The sequence below is a fragment of the Schistocerca serialis genome, chromosome 2 (genome assembly GCF_023864345.2).
Source record: "Schistocerca serialis cubense isolate TAMUIC-IGC-003099 chromosome 2, iqSchSeri2.2, whole genome shotgun sequence".
Lineage (NCBI taxonomy): Eukaryota > Metazoa > Arthropoda > Insecta > Orthoptera > Acrididae > Schistocerca > Schistocerca serialis.
Genome location: NC_064639.1, coordinates 288,592,980 through 288,611,101, shown reverse-complemented (window position 1 = coordinate 288,611,101; position 18,122 = coordinate 288,592,980). Strand labels below are relative to the sequence as shown.

Sequence of the window (18,122 nt, the reverse complement as noted above, 5' to 3'; positions counted from 1 at the left end):
TGAGTAAAACTACTTTCAATTTTCCACAATCTGTAAGTCACTACAACGCCTATACATGGTGTAACTGGTATAGAATTGTTTAAATGTGTGTGAAATCTTATGGGAGTAAACTGCTAAGGTCATCAGTCCCTAAGCTTACACACTACTTAACCTAAATTATCCTAAGGACAAACACGCACATCCATGCCCGAGGGAGGACTCGAACCTCCGCCGGGACCAGCCGCTGAGTCCATGACTGCAGTGCCTAGACCGCTCGGCTAATCCCGCGCGGCGAACTGGTATAAGTGGAGATATTTGAACTGGCGACTGATGACGGTGTACTGAACACAATTACATCAGTATTAACTTCATTTGTTTTTAGGTTGGTTATTATCTCCAGGTACATTTGGAAAGAGCGAGCCATTAATGTTTGTATTCATCTGGGAAGCACATCAGGTATCGATGTGTAGAGACGTGGACTCAAAACATTTAGCCTGTACTGACAGTTGCAGTCCACCTACTGTTGCAGTTTAGATTGTGCAGAAAACATCAGGTAGTATATTATGTGACACGTTTGTGGGAAGACTGTTAGATGGAGAGGAAAAAGAGCCAGGACAACGATGTGTGTGTACATGTTAATGTATCACATATAAAAATATCTACACTTATACCTGTGACATCCTGTATTTACAGATTCTCCCATAATTCTACAAAACCACCGTCCGAAAAAGCTTTAAAGATCCAAGGGTACCGAATAGCCGCCGTGTCATCCTCAGCCCTTAGGCGTCATTGGGTGCGGATATGGAGCAGAATGTGGTCAGCACACTGCCCTCCCAGCCATGGTCAGTTTACGAGACCACTGTTACTACTTCTCAGTCAAGCAGTTCCTCAGTTGGCCTCACATGGGCTGAGTGCACCCCGCTTGCCAACAGCACTCAACAGACCTGGACGATGACCCATCCAAGTCCTAGCCAAGCCTTACGGTGGTTACTTTGGTGATTAATAAACGCTGCACAAAATAAAACCTCATGTCTCACAACACAAATGGTAGAAGATGCCGGAACCGCTAATGACGATCTCTAATGGACATTCCTTCACGTGATTCTAAAACTGGTCATTAGATTGAAACACCGGCAGGTAACATGTGTTCGTATGTACATTATCCTCCAGATACAACTCTCTCCCGTAAGCCCTTTTGAACCGAGCACTTATCTCCCGGCCTTCCATTCTTCTTGGTGATGCGTAATATGAAGTAAAAAACTGAAACTAGAAAAACTGGAAACCGAATAACTAAATTTGTAGGAAACAGTACAAAATGCCAAATATAATTATAACTGTAAATTGGGGGTGGTGGCGGGTCGTGAGCATGTTGGAGACGTGAGCGTTGTGTGCGGCGACCAGACAGCAGAAACTAGGACCGCGTACGAACGCGTGCGGCCGTGCGTTCTCGAACACCGAACAACGCTATTTTCGCGGCACGGGACCAAAGTTGTTACTTGGCCTAACTGGGTTACCGGCCGGAATCGATTTAGCGGACTGAATTCGCACCTGTGCTCGGCGCCGTACCTTATCAACTTTAAAGCCATTATCCAATTTGCGGGCAACGCGGGCAAACTGATCGCGCGCCATGCCGGTGCCAGGTGCGGTGGAGAAGGGGGGGGGGGGGGGAAGGGGGTGCTCCCTCCTGCGCCCGACAGCTCAGCCAGAGGCAATTCCATTTGCACACAGGCTATGGGGCAGCACATGTGCCAGCCAAGGGGCCCGGCGGTCGCAGACGCCCTGCTAGCTTTGCGCGGCAAATTTAGGCAGTGTAAAGTACACAGCGATATTACATTGCGTATGGTCCGAACAGATATTTCACTGGATCATCGAATGCGACTAACCTCGTGCAGGGGTACACAACACAGCATAGCCACTACTATACCTGACCACTTCCTACTGGGATGTCCCATTGAAGAGTCCTTGATGCACAAGTGAGACAGATAGGGCTGTGAAAGTAACGAATAAATCTTGTACCGTGCGGATTCGGTATTGTCGAGACACATACCCGTTACAAACTATTAGTCGTTACTTTCGTCAATGAATGCCATTAGTTTTAGGGTTTCGTTCCTCAGTCAGAAAAAGGAACTCTTATTCGATCAATTCGTTGTCCGGCTGTCTGTGTGTGCGGCTTTTCAAAACCCGTTTTCTCAGGAATGGGTAGACGTACCAAGTTGAACTTTATACTACTTAGTGAGGTCTACGGTCCTTTGGTGATGTAAAAGAGTGAAGTTTCTAAGTCAATCCAGTCAAAAGATACGGCTATTTATGTCACATATTTTGATACTCGCAAACTCACTCTTGAAAACAACAGGGTGCTTCCCGTTGACCGGTCTAAGGCGCTGCAGTCATGGACTGTGCGGCTGGTCCCGGTGGAGGTTCGAGTCCTCCCTCGGACATGGGTGTGTGTGTGTTTGTTTGTCCTTAGGATAATTTAGGTTAAGTAGTGTGTAAGTAGGGACTGATGACCTTAGCAGTTAAGTCCCGTAAGATTTCACACACATTTCTACATCCCGTCGACGTAGAGTCATGACATTTGTCAAAAAGCAGGGTTTCACACTACAATCAAAGGAAAAAACCCTAAAATTGTTAATTTGTAATTATATCATACGAAAAAGAAATTTTTTGTCATTTATTATCAGGCTGGCTGGCTGTCTGTCCATCCGTCCATCTGTTGAAACCCCTTTTTTTTATGGAACAGGTATACTAAGGTCTAGGGAATCTTGGTGATATAATCAACTTTAACTTTTAAGTCAATGCAATCAAAAGACACGACCTGAGAGGTTCCATGCCCTCTTTTGCATGTGTTATCTCATTTTCATCAATTTTGTTAATGTTATGTGTCATTGCACGGTAGTAACAGACCGAATAAGGTTATTGTAATGAGGGTATTTGTACTGAGAGCTCAAACATACTTTTCACTTGATTCCTATGCATGTTTGGTTACTTCCCTGGGTGGCCTGTGCGAGACAAGCATCGGAGGACGCGGCACACTGCACTTCCGGTTGGGGGCTGCACTTCCCTGAATTCTGAGGGATTCATACAATAGGCTTAAGCGCCTGGTGGAACGACTGACGTCGGTCGAGTTTCGCCTATTGTATGCAGGGCGAAACGACCTGCGAGACGTCTGAGTGTCGCCGCAGTTTATGTGTTTACCATTCCGGCGTGTCCGGAACGAAGATTCCTGGCACCGACTGACTGCATTGTCCTCATGATTCTGAGAATACTTGTAGACCGCGCCCTGCTGGGTGCGACTGTCTGGCGCCGGATGGCCGATGGTCTAGGCAGGTTGTTTTCGTAGCCGGTCAAACGGCAGATTCAGTTCCCTTTCCTGAATAGCAGAGGCATGATTGGTCAACTTAAACTGAGGCTAGTTGACGTCATAAAACCCTGCTCGAAATTGGAGGGAACGGTCGCTATTGGTGCGAATGATGTTCCGAGACAGTGTGGGGGAATTTTGGAATCAGAACTGAATGCTGATTCGCTGTTTTCGAGGAGAGTAGGGAGTTTTGCAATGCTGGCTTCGTTCTTGCATCGCATCACAGAGGAGGAAGTCGGGATCTGATCTTCCTCGGAGTCGGACGGTCTTGCGACTTGGTCGCTCGTTTTCGGAAGAACTTAGAATTCTCGGACAGCCTTCGCGGCCAGGAGTTGACACAGAGTTGCTGCACGGCAGAAGTCGGCGCCTGCATCATCAGGATTCGCATATCATTTCGTAGGTATACGCAGAATCCCATTTCCTGTTGTTTATTATGATAAAGTTCTCTTTTTTCTGAGTAGATTACGATTTTTATTAAATTATTCTGATTTTGCACTTCCTATTTTACCAACTAGCAGGGGCCACCATCATTTTCTTCCGTTACCGTTGTGCGCATAATTAATTAGCCGGTAGGTAAGGAGGGGGTCGAGTGCATGTCTCTCTCATGCAAAATCCGTCTGAATTCAAGAGGTACAAACTTTTCTCCACCCCAGCACCTCGCAGACCATTTATGTCACATATTTGATACTCGCAAACTCACTCATTAAAACCTAGAGGGTACTTCCCCTAGACGTAGTATCACGAAATATGTCAAGAAGAAATGTCTCACAGTGCAAGTAAAGGAAAACAACAGAAAATTGTTAATTTGTAACTATATCACACAAAAATATTTCTTTTTTTATTTGTTATCTGACTTCAAATTTGAATTTAAAATATTCTCGGAAGTCTTGGAATCTCTGGGACCGATATCTTGAGCCAGTATAAATGTCGATAACAGACAATAATCGCCGTGATTCTCGTTTCCGGAAATGAATGAACTGTCTGTAGACATGCTAAGTCCTACTCGCGAATGGCCAGCTCTTTTTATGTATTTTAATTGTTTCGGACACTCTTCTGACTGAAAATGATCACCGACACGTATCACACTTTGCTTTATTTCTTGTCTCATCTCTGAAAAGAAATCACACAATTTGCTTCTCATTTTGTAGTGCAACTACAAAATGAGAAAAAGCGATCGACTCTGCAGTGGCAAGTAACGGCTCCATATGGTGGTCGGACGTCAGTTGCTGGGTTCCGGCCACTCGCCATAAAGCATGAGAAGCCCCATTTAACACCCTGGGTAATGTAAAAGACGGTGATTTGTCGTGCGGAGGGAATCGTTGCAAGTGAAACAGAGAAGGGCGTGAAACGCATCTGGGAGGATGGAATTTGAGGCTTACGAAAACTGCTGGCTCGGCCCTACCGGGAAACGAGCTGCGTGTGGGAAAGGAAACAAGGCGGGAGATTGAAAGTATTTGGTACTCCGTGTCAGTACTGGCGTGGCCCACTGAAAGAAAGAAATTAAAGCAATTCGAAAACTACCTAGTAGACATGAACCACGTACGAGGAAGAAGACACGCGAGTACGAACGTTTCCATCACTGCGAGTCCTTCGAGGTAACGAACTGGAGTAATCAAGTCGTCTCGACCCGATTCATGCGCGAACTACGTGCAGGGAAGAAGACATGCGAGTAACGAAATGTTTCAGGTAATAACGAAACGGTATTTCGAATCTCTTGGTATATTCCGTATTCAATAAGGGATACATAACATATCCAACAGCACTGCACACCAGCATCAAGACACTCACGTCCACCAGCTGTTGCCTTTATTTTGTCCATAGAATCACAACCTGCTTTCCTTTATTGTGTTTGAGTCCTTTACAAACTTTTCATTTTTTTTTTGTTTTTGTTTTTTGTCATCAGTCTACTGACTGGTTTGATGCGGTCCGCCACGAATTCCTTTCCTGTGCTAATCTCTTCATCTCAGAGTAGCAAATGCAACCTGCGTCCTCAATTATTTGCTTGACGTATTCCAATCTCTGTCTTCCTCTACAGTTTTTGCCCTCTACAGCTCCCTCTAGTACCATGGAAGTCATTCCCTCATGTCTTAGCAGATGTCCTATCATCCTGTCCCTTCTCCTAATCAGTGTTTTCCACATATTCCTTTCCTCTCCGATTCTGCGTAGAACCTCTTCATTCCTTACCTTATCAGTCCACCTAATTTTCAACATTCGTTTATAGCACCACATCTCAAATGCTTCGATTCTCTTCTGTTCCGGTTTTCCCACAGTCCATGTTTCACTACCATACAATGCTGTACTCCAGACGCACATCCTCAGAAATTTCTTCCTCAAATTGAGGCCGGTATTTGATATTAGTAGACTTCTCTTGGCCATAAATGCCTTTTTTGCCATAGCGAGTCTGCTTTTGATGTCCTCCTTGCTCCGTCCGTCATTGGTTATTTTACTGCCTAGGTAGCAGAATTCCTTAACTTCATTGACTTCGTGACCATCAATCCTGATGTCAAGTTTCTCGCTGTTCTCATTTCTACTACTTCTCATTACCTTCGTCTTTCTCCGGTTTACTCTCAAACCATACTGTGTACTCATTAGACTGTTCATTCCGTTCAGCAGATCATTTAATTCTTGTTCACTTTCACTCAGGATAGCAATGTCATCAGCGAATCGTATCATTGATATCCTTTCACCTTGTATTTTAATTCCACTCCTGAACCTTTCTTTTATTTCCGTAATTGCTTCCTCGATGTACAGATTGAAGAGTAGGGGCGAAAGGCTACAGCCTTGTCTTACACCCTTCTTAATACGAGCACTTCGTTCTTGTCGTCCACTCTTATTATTCCCTCTTGGTTGTTGTACATACTGTATATTACCCGTCTCTCCCTATAGCTTACCCCTACTTTTTTCAGAATCTCGAACAGCTTGCACCATTTTATATTGTCGAACGCTTTTTCCAAGTCGACAAATCCTATGAAAGTGTCTTGATTTTTCTTTAGCCTTGCTTCCATTATTAGCCGTAACGTCAGAATTGCCTCTCTCGTCCCTTTACTTTTCCTAAAGCCAAACTGATCGCCACCTAGCGCATTCTCAATTTTCTTTTCCATTATTCTGTATATTATTCTTATAAGCAGCTTCGATGCATGAACTGTTAAGCTGATTGTGCGATAATTCTCGCACTTGTCAGCTCTTGCCGTCTTCGGAATTGTGTGGATGATGCTTTTCCGAAAGTCAGATGGTATGTCGCCAGACTCATATATTCTACACACCAACGTGAATAGTCGTTTTGTTGCCACTTCCCCCAATGATTTTAGAAATTCTGATGGAATGTTATCTATCCCTTCTGCCTTATTTGACCGTAAGTCCTCCAAAGCTCTTTTAAATTTCGATTCTAATACTGGATCCCCTATCTCTTCTAAATCGACTCCTGTTTCTTCTTCTATCACATCAGACAAATCTTTACCCTCATAGAGGCTTTCAATGTATTTTTTCCACCTAACTGCTCTCTCCTCTGCAATTAACAGTGGAATTCCCGTTGCACTCTTAATGTTACCACCGTTGCTTTTAATGTCACCAAAGGTTGTTTTGACTTTCCTGTATGCTGAGTCTGTCCTTCCGACAATCATATCTTTTTCGATGTCTTCACAATTTTTCCTGCAGCCATTTCGTCTTAGCTTCCCTGCACTTCCTATTTATTTCATTCCTCAGCGACTTGTATTTCTGTATTCCTGATTTTCCCGGAACATGTTTGTACTTCCTCCTTTCATCAATCAACTGAAGTATTTCTTCTGTTACCCATGGTTTCTTCGCAGCTACCTTCTTTGTACCTATGTTTTCCTTCCCAACTTCTGTGATGGCCCTTTTTAGAGATGTCCATTCCTCTTCAACTGTACTGCCTACTGCGCTATTCCTTATTGCTGTATCTATAGCGTTAGAGAACTTCAAACGTATCTCGACATTCCTTAGTACTTCCGCATCCCACTTCTTTGCGTATTGATTCTTCCTGACTAATGTCTTGAACTCCAGCCTACTCTTCATCACTACTATATTGTGATCTGAGTCTATATCTGCTCCTGGGTACGCCTTACAATCCAGTATCTGATTTCGGAATCTCTGTCGCACCATGATGTAATCTAATTGAAATCTTCCCGTATCTCCCGGCCTTTTCCAAGTATACCTCCTCCTCTTGTGAGCTGAAACTTGTTACAGAACTCAATTAGTCTTTCTCCTCTTTCATTCCTTGTCCCAAGCCCATATTCTCCTCTAACCTTTTCTTCTACTCCTTCCCCTACAACTGCATTCCAGTCGCCCATGACTATTAGATTTTCGTCCCCCTTTACATACTGCATTACCCTTTCAATATCCTCATACACTTTCTCTATCTGTTCATCTTCAGCTTGCGACGTCGGCATGTATACCTGAACTATCGTTGTCGGTGTTGGTCTGCTGTCGATTCTGATTAGAACAACCCGGTCACTGAACTGTTCACAGTAACACACCCTCTGCCCTACCTTCCTATTCATAACGAATCCTACAACTGTTATACCATTCTCTGCTGCTGTTGATATTACGCGATACTCATCTGACCAGAAATCCTTGTCTTCCTTCCACTTCACTTCACTGACCCCTACTATATCTAGATTGAGCCTTTGCATTTCCCTTTTCAGATTTCCTAGTTTCCCTACCACGTTCAAACTTCTGACATTCCACGCCCCGACTCGTAGATCGTTATCCTTTCGTTGATTATTCAATCTTTTTCTCATGGTAACCTCCCTCTTGGCAGTCCCCTCCCGGAGATCCGAATGGGGGACTTCCGGAATCTTTTGCCAATGGAGAGATCATCATGACACTTCTTCAATTACAGGCCACATGTCCTGTGGATACACTTGACGTGTCTTTAATGCAGGGGTTTCCATTGCCTTCTGCATCCTCATGTCGTTGATCATTGCTGATTCTTCCGCCTTTAGGGGCAATTTCCCACCCCTAGGACTAGAGAGTGCCCTGAACCTCTATCCGCTCCTCCGCCATCTTTGACAAGGCCGTCGGCAGAATGAGGCTGACTTCTTATGCCGGAAGTCTTCGGCCGCAAATGCTGATTATTTATCAAAATTTAGGCAGTGGCGGGGATCGAACCCGGGACCGAAGACGTTTTGACTATGAATCAAACTTTTCATACAAATGTTTATTTTACTGGGGCAGTTCGTTGATGTGTCAATGACACTTGTAAATTTCAGATTCTACTACGGTGTTTAGTACATGCTAGTACAATAAACTTAAGCGTGCACACTTTCCAAGTTGGCAGTTACCTGTGTCAGCGGCTTTTTAGATGAAAGTGAATAGCGATTACGTTGCCAAGTTGTCTGCGCATATTACACAGGGCAGTAAAAAAATAATTATGCTTACTTTTTGTTAGGTAATACGTTTTTATGGGCGCTGAACCCATATCTGACCTGAGTTTCTTTTTTTCCTCCATATACAGTTTTGCACAGTGTGACTTCATTATAAACTTGATAATCGGCAGAACACGTGTAACTGCACTGAAAAGAAACGTAATTGTTAAATATGGAAAATGTGTTATTGAAGTATAAATATGAAGACACCTCTTTTGTTACACAGAAATGATGGGCCCATTTGCTTACATATACTTCCTCTCTCTCTCTCTCTCTCTCTCTCTCTCTCTCTCTCTCTCTCTCTCTCTCTCTCTCTCTCTCTCTCTCCCCCTCCTCCCTTAATCATCTAATACCGCAGTTCTCCGATGAATTCCCTCTTGTAGGCCTCAGTGAATTGACCAACCGTAGCGCACTCCCCGCTCTTTACATAAAAAAATGGTTCAAATGGCTCTGAGCACTATGGGACTTAACATCAGAGGTCATCAGTCCCCTAGAACTTAAGTTAGTTAGTTTTAAGTAGTTCTAAGGACAACACACACATCCATGCCCGAGGCAGGATTCGAACTTGCGACCGTATCGGTCGCGCGATTCCGGACTGAACCGCCTAGAACCGCTCGACCACAACGGCCGGCTCTTTACATCACTTTGATGTCTTGAACAGATGAACCACCTTCTTATCGCAGACATAACCAAATTTACGGGAAAGACATCATTGCGACTATTCAAAACTTCAACGATGAGGCTGAGCAAGCATGTTGCCTACAACATACAATGTGGAGCCTTTTGTCGGCTCACTAAGAATCATTCTCAATTCAAACAGTCACCTTAACGTTGGTGAGGAGGTTTGTGGGTCTAATGATCCACAGAACTATGCTGGCGGGTGCTATGCTCCTGGTAGGGTCACCCATCTCAAACCGAGGGCTGGTGAGAGACCAGATAATGAATAGTTCTCCTAGGGGTCTTCCTGCTTGGTAGCATATGGGTGGCAACCACATGGCCCTTAGCTATTTCTGGTATTGCTTCCACTTACTTGTGTCACACATCTTCCGTTTTCTTCCCTAATGGCCTCTCTTGTCCAAACTCTTGCTTTTTCAACCCCGACGGTATTGTGACGGCCGAGGGTGTTTTTCATTTTCATTCTTTGTGGAAGAGGTAGTCAACAGCTCAGGCAGCGGTAGCGTGTGTTATATAACATCTCAAAGCCATAAGAGGCAAATGACACTTCTTCAGAACAGGCAGAGCTCGTAACCTGGGAATGACAATCTGCCTAGGGATGGTAATCCGAAATATTACTCAACAGACTTGGAATCCGTGAGATGGCAGCCCTATCAGCAAGCTAAACCTGCGCAGCGCTCGTAACAGGGCCAAGGGCTTTTATACATTCTGGGTGCCTTTACAATTTACTGAATAACAGAAACCTCGGACTCTAGCTAACAGAAGCGCTTTTTCTTCAGAAATACATTCGGAAAAGACTATGCTTCTATGGGCCTTAATTAGCATGAAAAGTTGAAGAAGTGTTGCAATTTGTGAACAACATAAAAATACAATTACAAAAAAAAATCTGTGCAGACTATATAGTCTAACAGAGCAAAGCAGTGGACGCTAAGCTATATTCTAGCTTTTTACCTTTGGCTTTTCCTGTCTATGCGTATGTGAAATACTCCTCAAACATCTTCTCCTTCCCCTCACTCTGTCAATTTCGTCTTCCTCCTTTCACTGCTCTGCCGTGCCCTTCCTCTCACATACCACCTGGAACTCACTCTGGTGCTACCTGCACAACACGAAAGTCCAGCAACGCAGCCTATATGTCAGCTGTAATCAAATATTTCTGTTGTGGCTTACCAACACAAGTACAAGGATAGCGTACCAATAGGGACAAAAAAGGAAGCATTAAGGGCGCCAAAAACAGAAATAACAATCATCCATTTACTGCACCATTACACACGCACATCATGATATATGAGACATTATAATTGGCATACTCAAATCTATTATGACAAACAATATGTATCACGAAGGGCACACACAATGGAGTTTAAGAAATCACAATGGCACATCGACTCCGCTATGACAAACAGTGTGCATTATGAAGGCCGCACAATTTTACCAATGTAAGAAAGTAAAATAATACTAGCATAAAATTAACTAAAATGCCTTGAAGGAAATGTTTATGACAAGAACACGACGGGACCGCAAGGGAGGAGGCAACACAATACTTAACTCAGTTGCACCAAAACAAACAACGTACACGAGGCCGCGCCAACAACGGACACGTAAGGCACGCAACTACTCTCTGTTGCGGTTCCGCGCGTTCCACCCAAGTAATAGCTACCTGAAACGTTGTAATACTTGGAACAGTACACCAGTGATCAGCAATTTAAAAAAACCAATAACATGACATAAAAATACAATAATTTAAGAAAATCACATAATATGACTATGAGCTTAAGGTCTTTCGGTAACTAACAGATTACGAAAGAGGTAAAGAGGCATGTGCCACTATTAAATCTTCCCTAATTAGACTACTAAATTTCTCAGTACCCAAGTTGCAATTAACGCAACAAGAATTAAATCATTTAAGTGATAATGTTACTTTAAAATAATAATAAAATCATTTCATACAGCAGAGGACCAAGAATGGCCCCATATAAAATGCAACGCAACCACAGCGACCTGGGGTACTACCAGAACCACCAGGCAGTAAACCTAAATCGTACTAAGTCAAAACAAGGACCGACTTTTAAAATAACGAGACATAGCTCGGGCCGGACAACAGACCAAATACCGGGAAATCGTAAGAAACCTCAGCCAACTTAATACCAAAGCAACAATTTATGAATAATATGCAAAACACAAGACCTCTCAGTCCAAAGGCTTCCGTTTAGTCGCGAAGGTGGCTCCGACCCGCCTGCTGAGGAGCCAAGCGTCGTACGGAGTGCCGAATCAAGCTTAACCTTCGTTAATGGAAAGCGGAAGCACCACGAGACAAAATAAACTCCAATCTAACTGCGCAAGGCAAACTCTAAGGAGTGCCACTCGAAGACTATGCACTTGAAGATCAAACATAGAGCACCCAGACTAACGTGCCGCTGAACGACGCACTTCCATAACCAGCGTCTAGTAGAGTACGGAGAGCAGCGTACCCCATCGATATACATCCATGGGACGGTAAACGAGGATAGCAATCCCAGCAACGAAGAGACAGGAGGACGAAATGACATCCCGTCGCACATAGAAGATATTTCAAACTCAGGCTCGACAAACTACAACAGGCGAGATTTTGCTCCCCTTGCGAATCAAGTTAAACGGTACACCAGTCCACACTATTAACCGTAAAATCACGGTCCAGGCTTCGCATCGGGCCCCACTCGGCGTCCAGACGCAAACAACCCCAGCCGAGCCGAACTGTCTACACGCCAAGGCAGCCACCTCTTACCTCCTCACACGCCTCCAGCTAAGCTCCAGCCAGCGATCACACACGGAAACAACCGCCTAACGCCAAAGCGCCGTCTGAGTGAAAACTCAGCACTAAGATCGATACGGACTTGGAAATAAGCGAGCACCGTAACAATTTCAATTCCCACTTCCACGCATACCGAACAGACCGACAAGGAAGCCAGTTAATGTTGCACTGTCAGCCAGTTCTGAGCTACGATTTAAAATCACAGGTCTCTAGCGCTTTGGGAAGTTAGTTTAAAATCAACAGCAATATTTGTTCAATGCAGACAGACAAGAAAGTGACCCAATCAAAATGTGTTAATAAACGCAACTACTTCTGTAAGAGAATCGAGATGGAGAGAGACGCCTGTCTGAACGCGTTGGTCGACGTTCATGTTGCAGCATTCCCCGGGCTGTGCTCGTGCTGCCCCATGAAGCCGATGGGACTCCTGCAGCCGCAGCAGGCGGGCGCCTCGTCACCAGTGGGGGGCGGCGGGGCGTCCTCTGGAGGCGGAGGAGGCGGCGGGGGCGGCGGCGGCGGCGACCAGCGTTCGTCGAGCGTGGCGGAGCTGCGGCGCAAGGCGCAGGAGCACTCGGCCGCGCTGCTGCAGTCGCTGGCCTCTTTCCAAGCCGCCTCCGGGCTGCCCGTCGGCTTCGGCCTGCACCACCTGGCGCCGCCGCCCGTGCCGCCTCCGCCGCCGCCCGCCCCCGCGCCGCCGCCCCCGGCGTCGCGTCGCTCTGAGTCGCCTGCTGCCCCCGGCAGCCCGCTGTCCGTGCCGCCGGCCGGCTCCGATCGGGCGACCCCCTGAAACTGAGGCTCCTACTGGTCCCTGTTGGGCTGCCTCCTGGACGACACTCGGGCTCCGCTGCGTCGCTACGTCGACTCTCCAGCGCTCGTCTCCACCAGATCGGGTCCGCGGCTGCCCTAACGAGTGTGCTGGTTCTATCTACCACGTGTCCTTCAAACGAGTGCTCAGATGTAATTTCTCTGGTGTTTCACATGGTATTTCCAGTTTTGTTAATTCATTGCAAAGAAAAACTGCTCCTAGGGTGTTTCATGCCGACATCGACTGATCAAGTTATCGGCGTTACTGTGTATACACACAAATATATACATCTGTACCTATACTAGCCTTTCATGTATTTTGTCATGGGTATACTGTTCCAGAAACAAATTTAAAACACTTCCCGTCCTCCATTTCTGACCAAGGTTATTGCGAGATTTCTCTTTCTTGCTCGTAATGCGTACACTGGAATTTCACCCTCCCTCCCCCCCCCCCCCCCCCGCCACCCCCACCCAAACCATCTGGAGTTTGTTTCTGAGAGATGTCTCTCTCTTCTGCCCCTCTCTCCACGCCATCACTCACTCACAAACACACACACACACACACACACACACACACACACTTATTAAACTTTGTCACCCCCCCCCCCCCACGGTCAATATGCCAGAGATATCTAGAATTTAAATAAATTGTTTTACTATAGCCATCATGATTATATCAATGTTTTACCCAATTGGGACTCTATATGACCCGCTACCAGCACGCTTGGTATTTAGCTCAGAAGTGACTGACTCTCCATTGGGTCGTTATTGGAATGGCGAACTCTACCTGGGGGTGTAAAATTAAGAATGTCGACACAAGATTGACGATTCCATTACAAACAAAACGTGTTTATGGGAAGAACACTTCGGTCACGGTGGAGGCGTCAGTGATGAAATGCTATAGAAAATAGTTTCTATCTCCTCTACAATCACGTATGGTATCAACAATAATCTTCAGATCAACAAGATAGACAACCACGAAATAAGTTAGAATTCAACCGTGAAGCGATACAGTTTACGTCAAAACTGACATTGATATCATTCCATAAGAAGGATGCACTTCTTCTTGCCCAAATACTTCCAGAAAAATCACATATCTACGCGAATGTATATGTGAATGAGAGTCGTCGTGTAATTTCAACATATACTAGCGTATTTAAACAAAATTTAAAAGTTCCTGTAGAAGTATTTCAGAGAAGATAACCTAACAAATAACACTAAAATGTCTGAAATTAACGTATTTTATGTTACACATGAAAATAATTACGTTAAAGTAGTACGGCTGTATGTCAGTGCGATAAAAATTAAATTTTCAAAATAATTTGGAGCGCACTTATAAACTTATGTCCGCTATTTTCTTGCGGGGCAGGGAATGCCCGACATCCGTAGTTTTTGTTTTTTTTTTTTTGTTTAATTGTATGTATCGGACAGTAACCAATTTATAACATATACAGAAACATAAATTTTATTTTGCTCAGTACACACAACAATCTGCGACACAGTTCGCAAATATTACGTCTCTGTGATTCAGTGCGGTACAACACAGCAGCCTTACTCACTCTTTACTGGATTTCCGGAAAAATTCGTCGCCTTTTACTGTATTACCCACATTTTCCTCTCTTCATTTTATTTCAGTTCTTAGTTCCTTGGTTCTTCATAAACTGGAAAGCACGTGTTCTTGTCTACGAAGTTATCCTTAAGTTAAAAATCACGACTAGGTAAAAGTTTACTCTGTCGATTGTGCACATAAAATTACACGTCTGACAACATTTTGGCTTCAGTGAGAAACAGCGTTTTCTGTTGACGTTGGAAGTTACATGAAACATCCTGTGAATGGCCTGTATCTGCTATGATTTCATCCATACATCGCAAAAATATGACTCAAAAATATTAATACCAGATAAAGTGAACCTGATTATTCTTTGGAGATGGAACCAGTACACTTGTATTACTTGTCATGGAACCGCTGTGTATTCTCATTCAAACGAAGATAAATACAAGACCCTGTGATACCGCGGCAGAATTGTTAATACATAACTATTAGAAATGTGATAAATGTAAGACAAGGAAAAGTTTTTGTGCATACCGTACGATTCATTAAGGACAAACTTTCAGACAGGCGAAGCTCTCTAAAAACTGTAGATGTTCTTACACAACTGACTGGAACCATTTAGATTTAAATAAAATGCCTGCTATAGATGTCTTGGAAGTGCCTGCTTCACAGTGATACATATATAGTATGAATTGTCAAATTATGATAGCCTGCTTAGTTGTTGCTAATTCGTAATTTGCCTTCTTTTCAAGTGTGACACACATAACCCAATATCATGTGATAAATCTTACGCAGCATGGCCCTACTGTTAACTGTTTCGACATCCTTTCAGTGTTTCGTTCAGTGTGAATGTACCATTAATAAATGTCTTGTACAATCAATTCAAATCACTTTCATTAACCACTGCAAAATCTAATAGTCGTTCCTCAGGTGCATAACTCAGTGCAAAGTGACAACATCGAAACCTAGCTAGAAATTTTGTGTCTACATCTACCTAATCAGTTGTAACGTATTGAAAACGCGTTTATAGTTAAATCCCAGAAAACACTGATTCGCTTCTCATAGGATCGTATCATTATGCCTCAGGGAATGGTCAAGTTAAATTTAGTGTGATACCATCAACAGGTTTCTGGTATGTTATGCTGACAAGACATGAAAAATCTAATGTTTAAAGCCTGTTGATTTTTGAATTTGTTTTACTACCAATTTTATTTTATAACTTACTGTAGATAACTGCATTTAAAAACTAACAACAACAACAACAAAGAGTTCTTATAGACGGACCAAGCAAAGTGTGTGTATAACGTTGAGGTAAGCGTTGTGTAGTACCATACTTCGTAGGAAACAACAGGGGGATATTTTTGTGTTCTCTGGAGAATCAGAAAACAAACCATTAAAGACGGCTATTTATATTTTGCGTTATATTTCCTCTCAGAGAAGGAATAAACAAAATTACAATTAATATTACTATTATTATTAGTGCCGTTTTCATCATACGTTCAAATGACAAAACAGCAGAATTAAGATTATAGACACCCTGAACATCTTACACGCCAGTAGCTCAAATATGGACGGGTTCGTTACTGGCACTTGATTGCGTTGTAATTTGATACCCTCTTCATACAGCAGTGCTGTTGCCTGTTAAGGGCAGTTAAATAATACATGTCATGTCGTGTTGTTGCGTTGAATTTCTTGAATCTTTATCCTACCTACTGGAAACTATTTTTACTTACAAATAAATTGCCACATATTCCACAACCGAGTTTAGAGAAAAAAGGAGAAAGACAGTTTTTAAAAGAGTATGTTAAAATCTCTTTAAAAATTGACACTTGGAGAGGCTCAACAAGTTCCAAATTTGCTGCTATGTGGAGTTACTGTAATATAACCTAAATCCACAAATTTTTTTGAACTTGCACATTATTGTTTACTGGATGTCAAAAGAATTCATCGTCTCATGAACCTGAAGTTGTCTTTAAATCCATTACTGTTACCATGTTAATCTGTCGTCATATAAAATAGCTTTATTATTTAAGAAAATTATTTCATTGTTGTGTAAATGCAACTTACCGTCTGTAAATAAACTTTGCAGATGTTACCGTCTATGAAACACTAGTTTTTCTTAAAACCCAACCAGCAGAGGTATGGTCAAATATGGTTAGAAGAAGAGACTTAACGTGACTCATATTAAAGCTGTAACAATAATCGCAAGATAAATATTTACTAGTAGATTTCTGTAGCGCAAAATTCATAGGCGTTTCTGAAAGAGAATAGCCCGAGAATTTTTGTAACGAATTCAAGCTGATAACCTCTCGAACGCCTCTCTGGTAGTATTCGAGATCTGTACCATTAGTTCACTATGATCAATAAAGGTTGCACATGTTGTACTGTTAAGCGTAAAATGTAAATTTGTAGATGTGATTATGTTACGCCGGATTTATATCACTATAAAACAGCTAAACGTTTATTTAATAAATGATAAGAAAACCTGAGACGTGCTTTTTATTTAAGCCTGAAATTGTTTCCCCATATCCTTTAAAACTTATTTTCCCGCACGTCTTATATTTTACAAACAGATAGAAGAAGAAATATTGTGAAGAACTGTCATCATTGCAGTTTTATTATATTAATTACAGTAAAAACTGACCATTATCTAACTGAAAATTACGCAAAATAATGTGAGAAGAAGATCACTAAAGGACAGAGCGCGCACTGGATTCACGCATTGAATTATAATTTATTAATGGGAAATGTTGTGATGTCTGTTAACAGTAAAATGCTATTCTTATGTCCTTTGATCGTTTTCGCAGCAGTAATTGAAAAGCACGATGGAAAAACACGAATATCCGCTGAGAATTTTGCTCATTCACCCTGGTTTATGGAAGCGAGAAACAACGCTGCGAGGTGGAGGTAGTGCAGTGAATTACATTTGGGAGGACGTCGCTTCAAATCTTCGTCCCACCGACCAGGTTTAGATTTTCCGAAGTTTTTGTAGATCACTTAAGGTAAATGACGCAATGGTTTCTTTGAAGGGGAACTTATGTTCACGACGCAACGTGAAACCATAATCTTTAACACTTTCGTCTTTCGAAATTACCGGAAACTACCGCAATAATAAAAAGGTTATTTGAGAGAAAAGTGGAATAATAATAATAATTACTGCATTCACTCTTGCTGTTGTTGTATCTACTCACCTATTACAACAGAACTAGACGTTTGTAACTCAGACATGTTCTTATTATGAACAGTAAATTAATTACCTTAAGAATGAATTTGTGTCGACAATGGGAAACACTGGAAAATTCAGTCCGTTGTAAGTAGGCTGTTTATGTTTTCTTATTGGCAACGTTACGTAGCGCTCAATATGAAAATCACTGGCTGTGCTGTGTGCAGTCTGTGGCTAGTTTGCATTGTTGTCTGCCATTGTAGTGTTGGGCAGCGGCAGCTGGATGTGAACAGCGCGTAGCGTTGCGCAGTTGGAGGTGAGCCGCCAGCAGTGGTGGATGTGGGGAGAGAGATGGCGGAGTTTTGTAATTTGTCATGAACTGATATATATATTATGGCTTGTGATGATATTAAGGTAAATAC

At 43.0% G+C, this 18,122-nt stretch overlaps 1 protein-coding gene across 1 annotated transcript in view; it reads left to right on the top strand.

Annotated features, from left to right (window-relative positions):
* Positions 1–18,122, top strand: part of LOC126455913 (homeobox protein unc-4 homolog) — a 476,524-nt gene that overhangs the window by 437,759 nt on the left and 20,643 nt on the right. Inside the window, exon 10 of the mRNA XM_050091671.1 lies at positions 12,562–12,853. Coding sequence (XP_049947628.1) covers positions 12,562–12,853 — 292 coding nt within the window. The remainder of the gene's footprint in view (positions 1–12,561; positions 12,854–18,122) is intronic.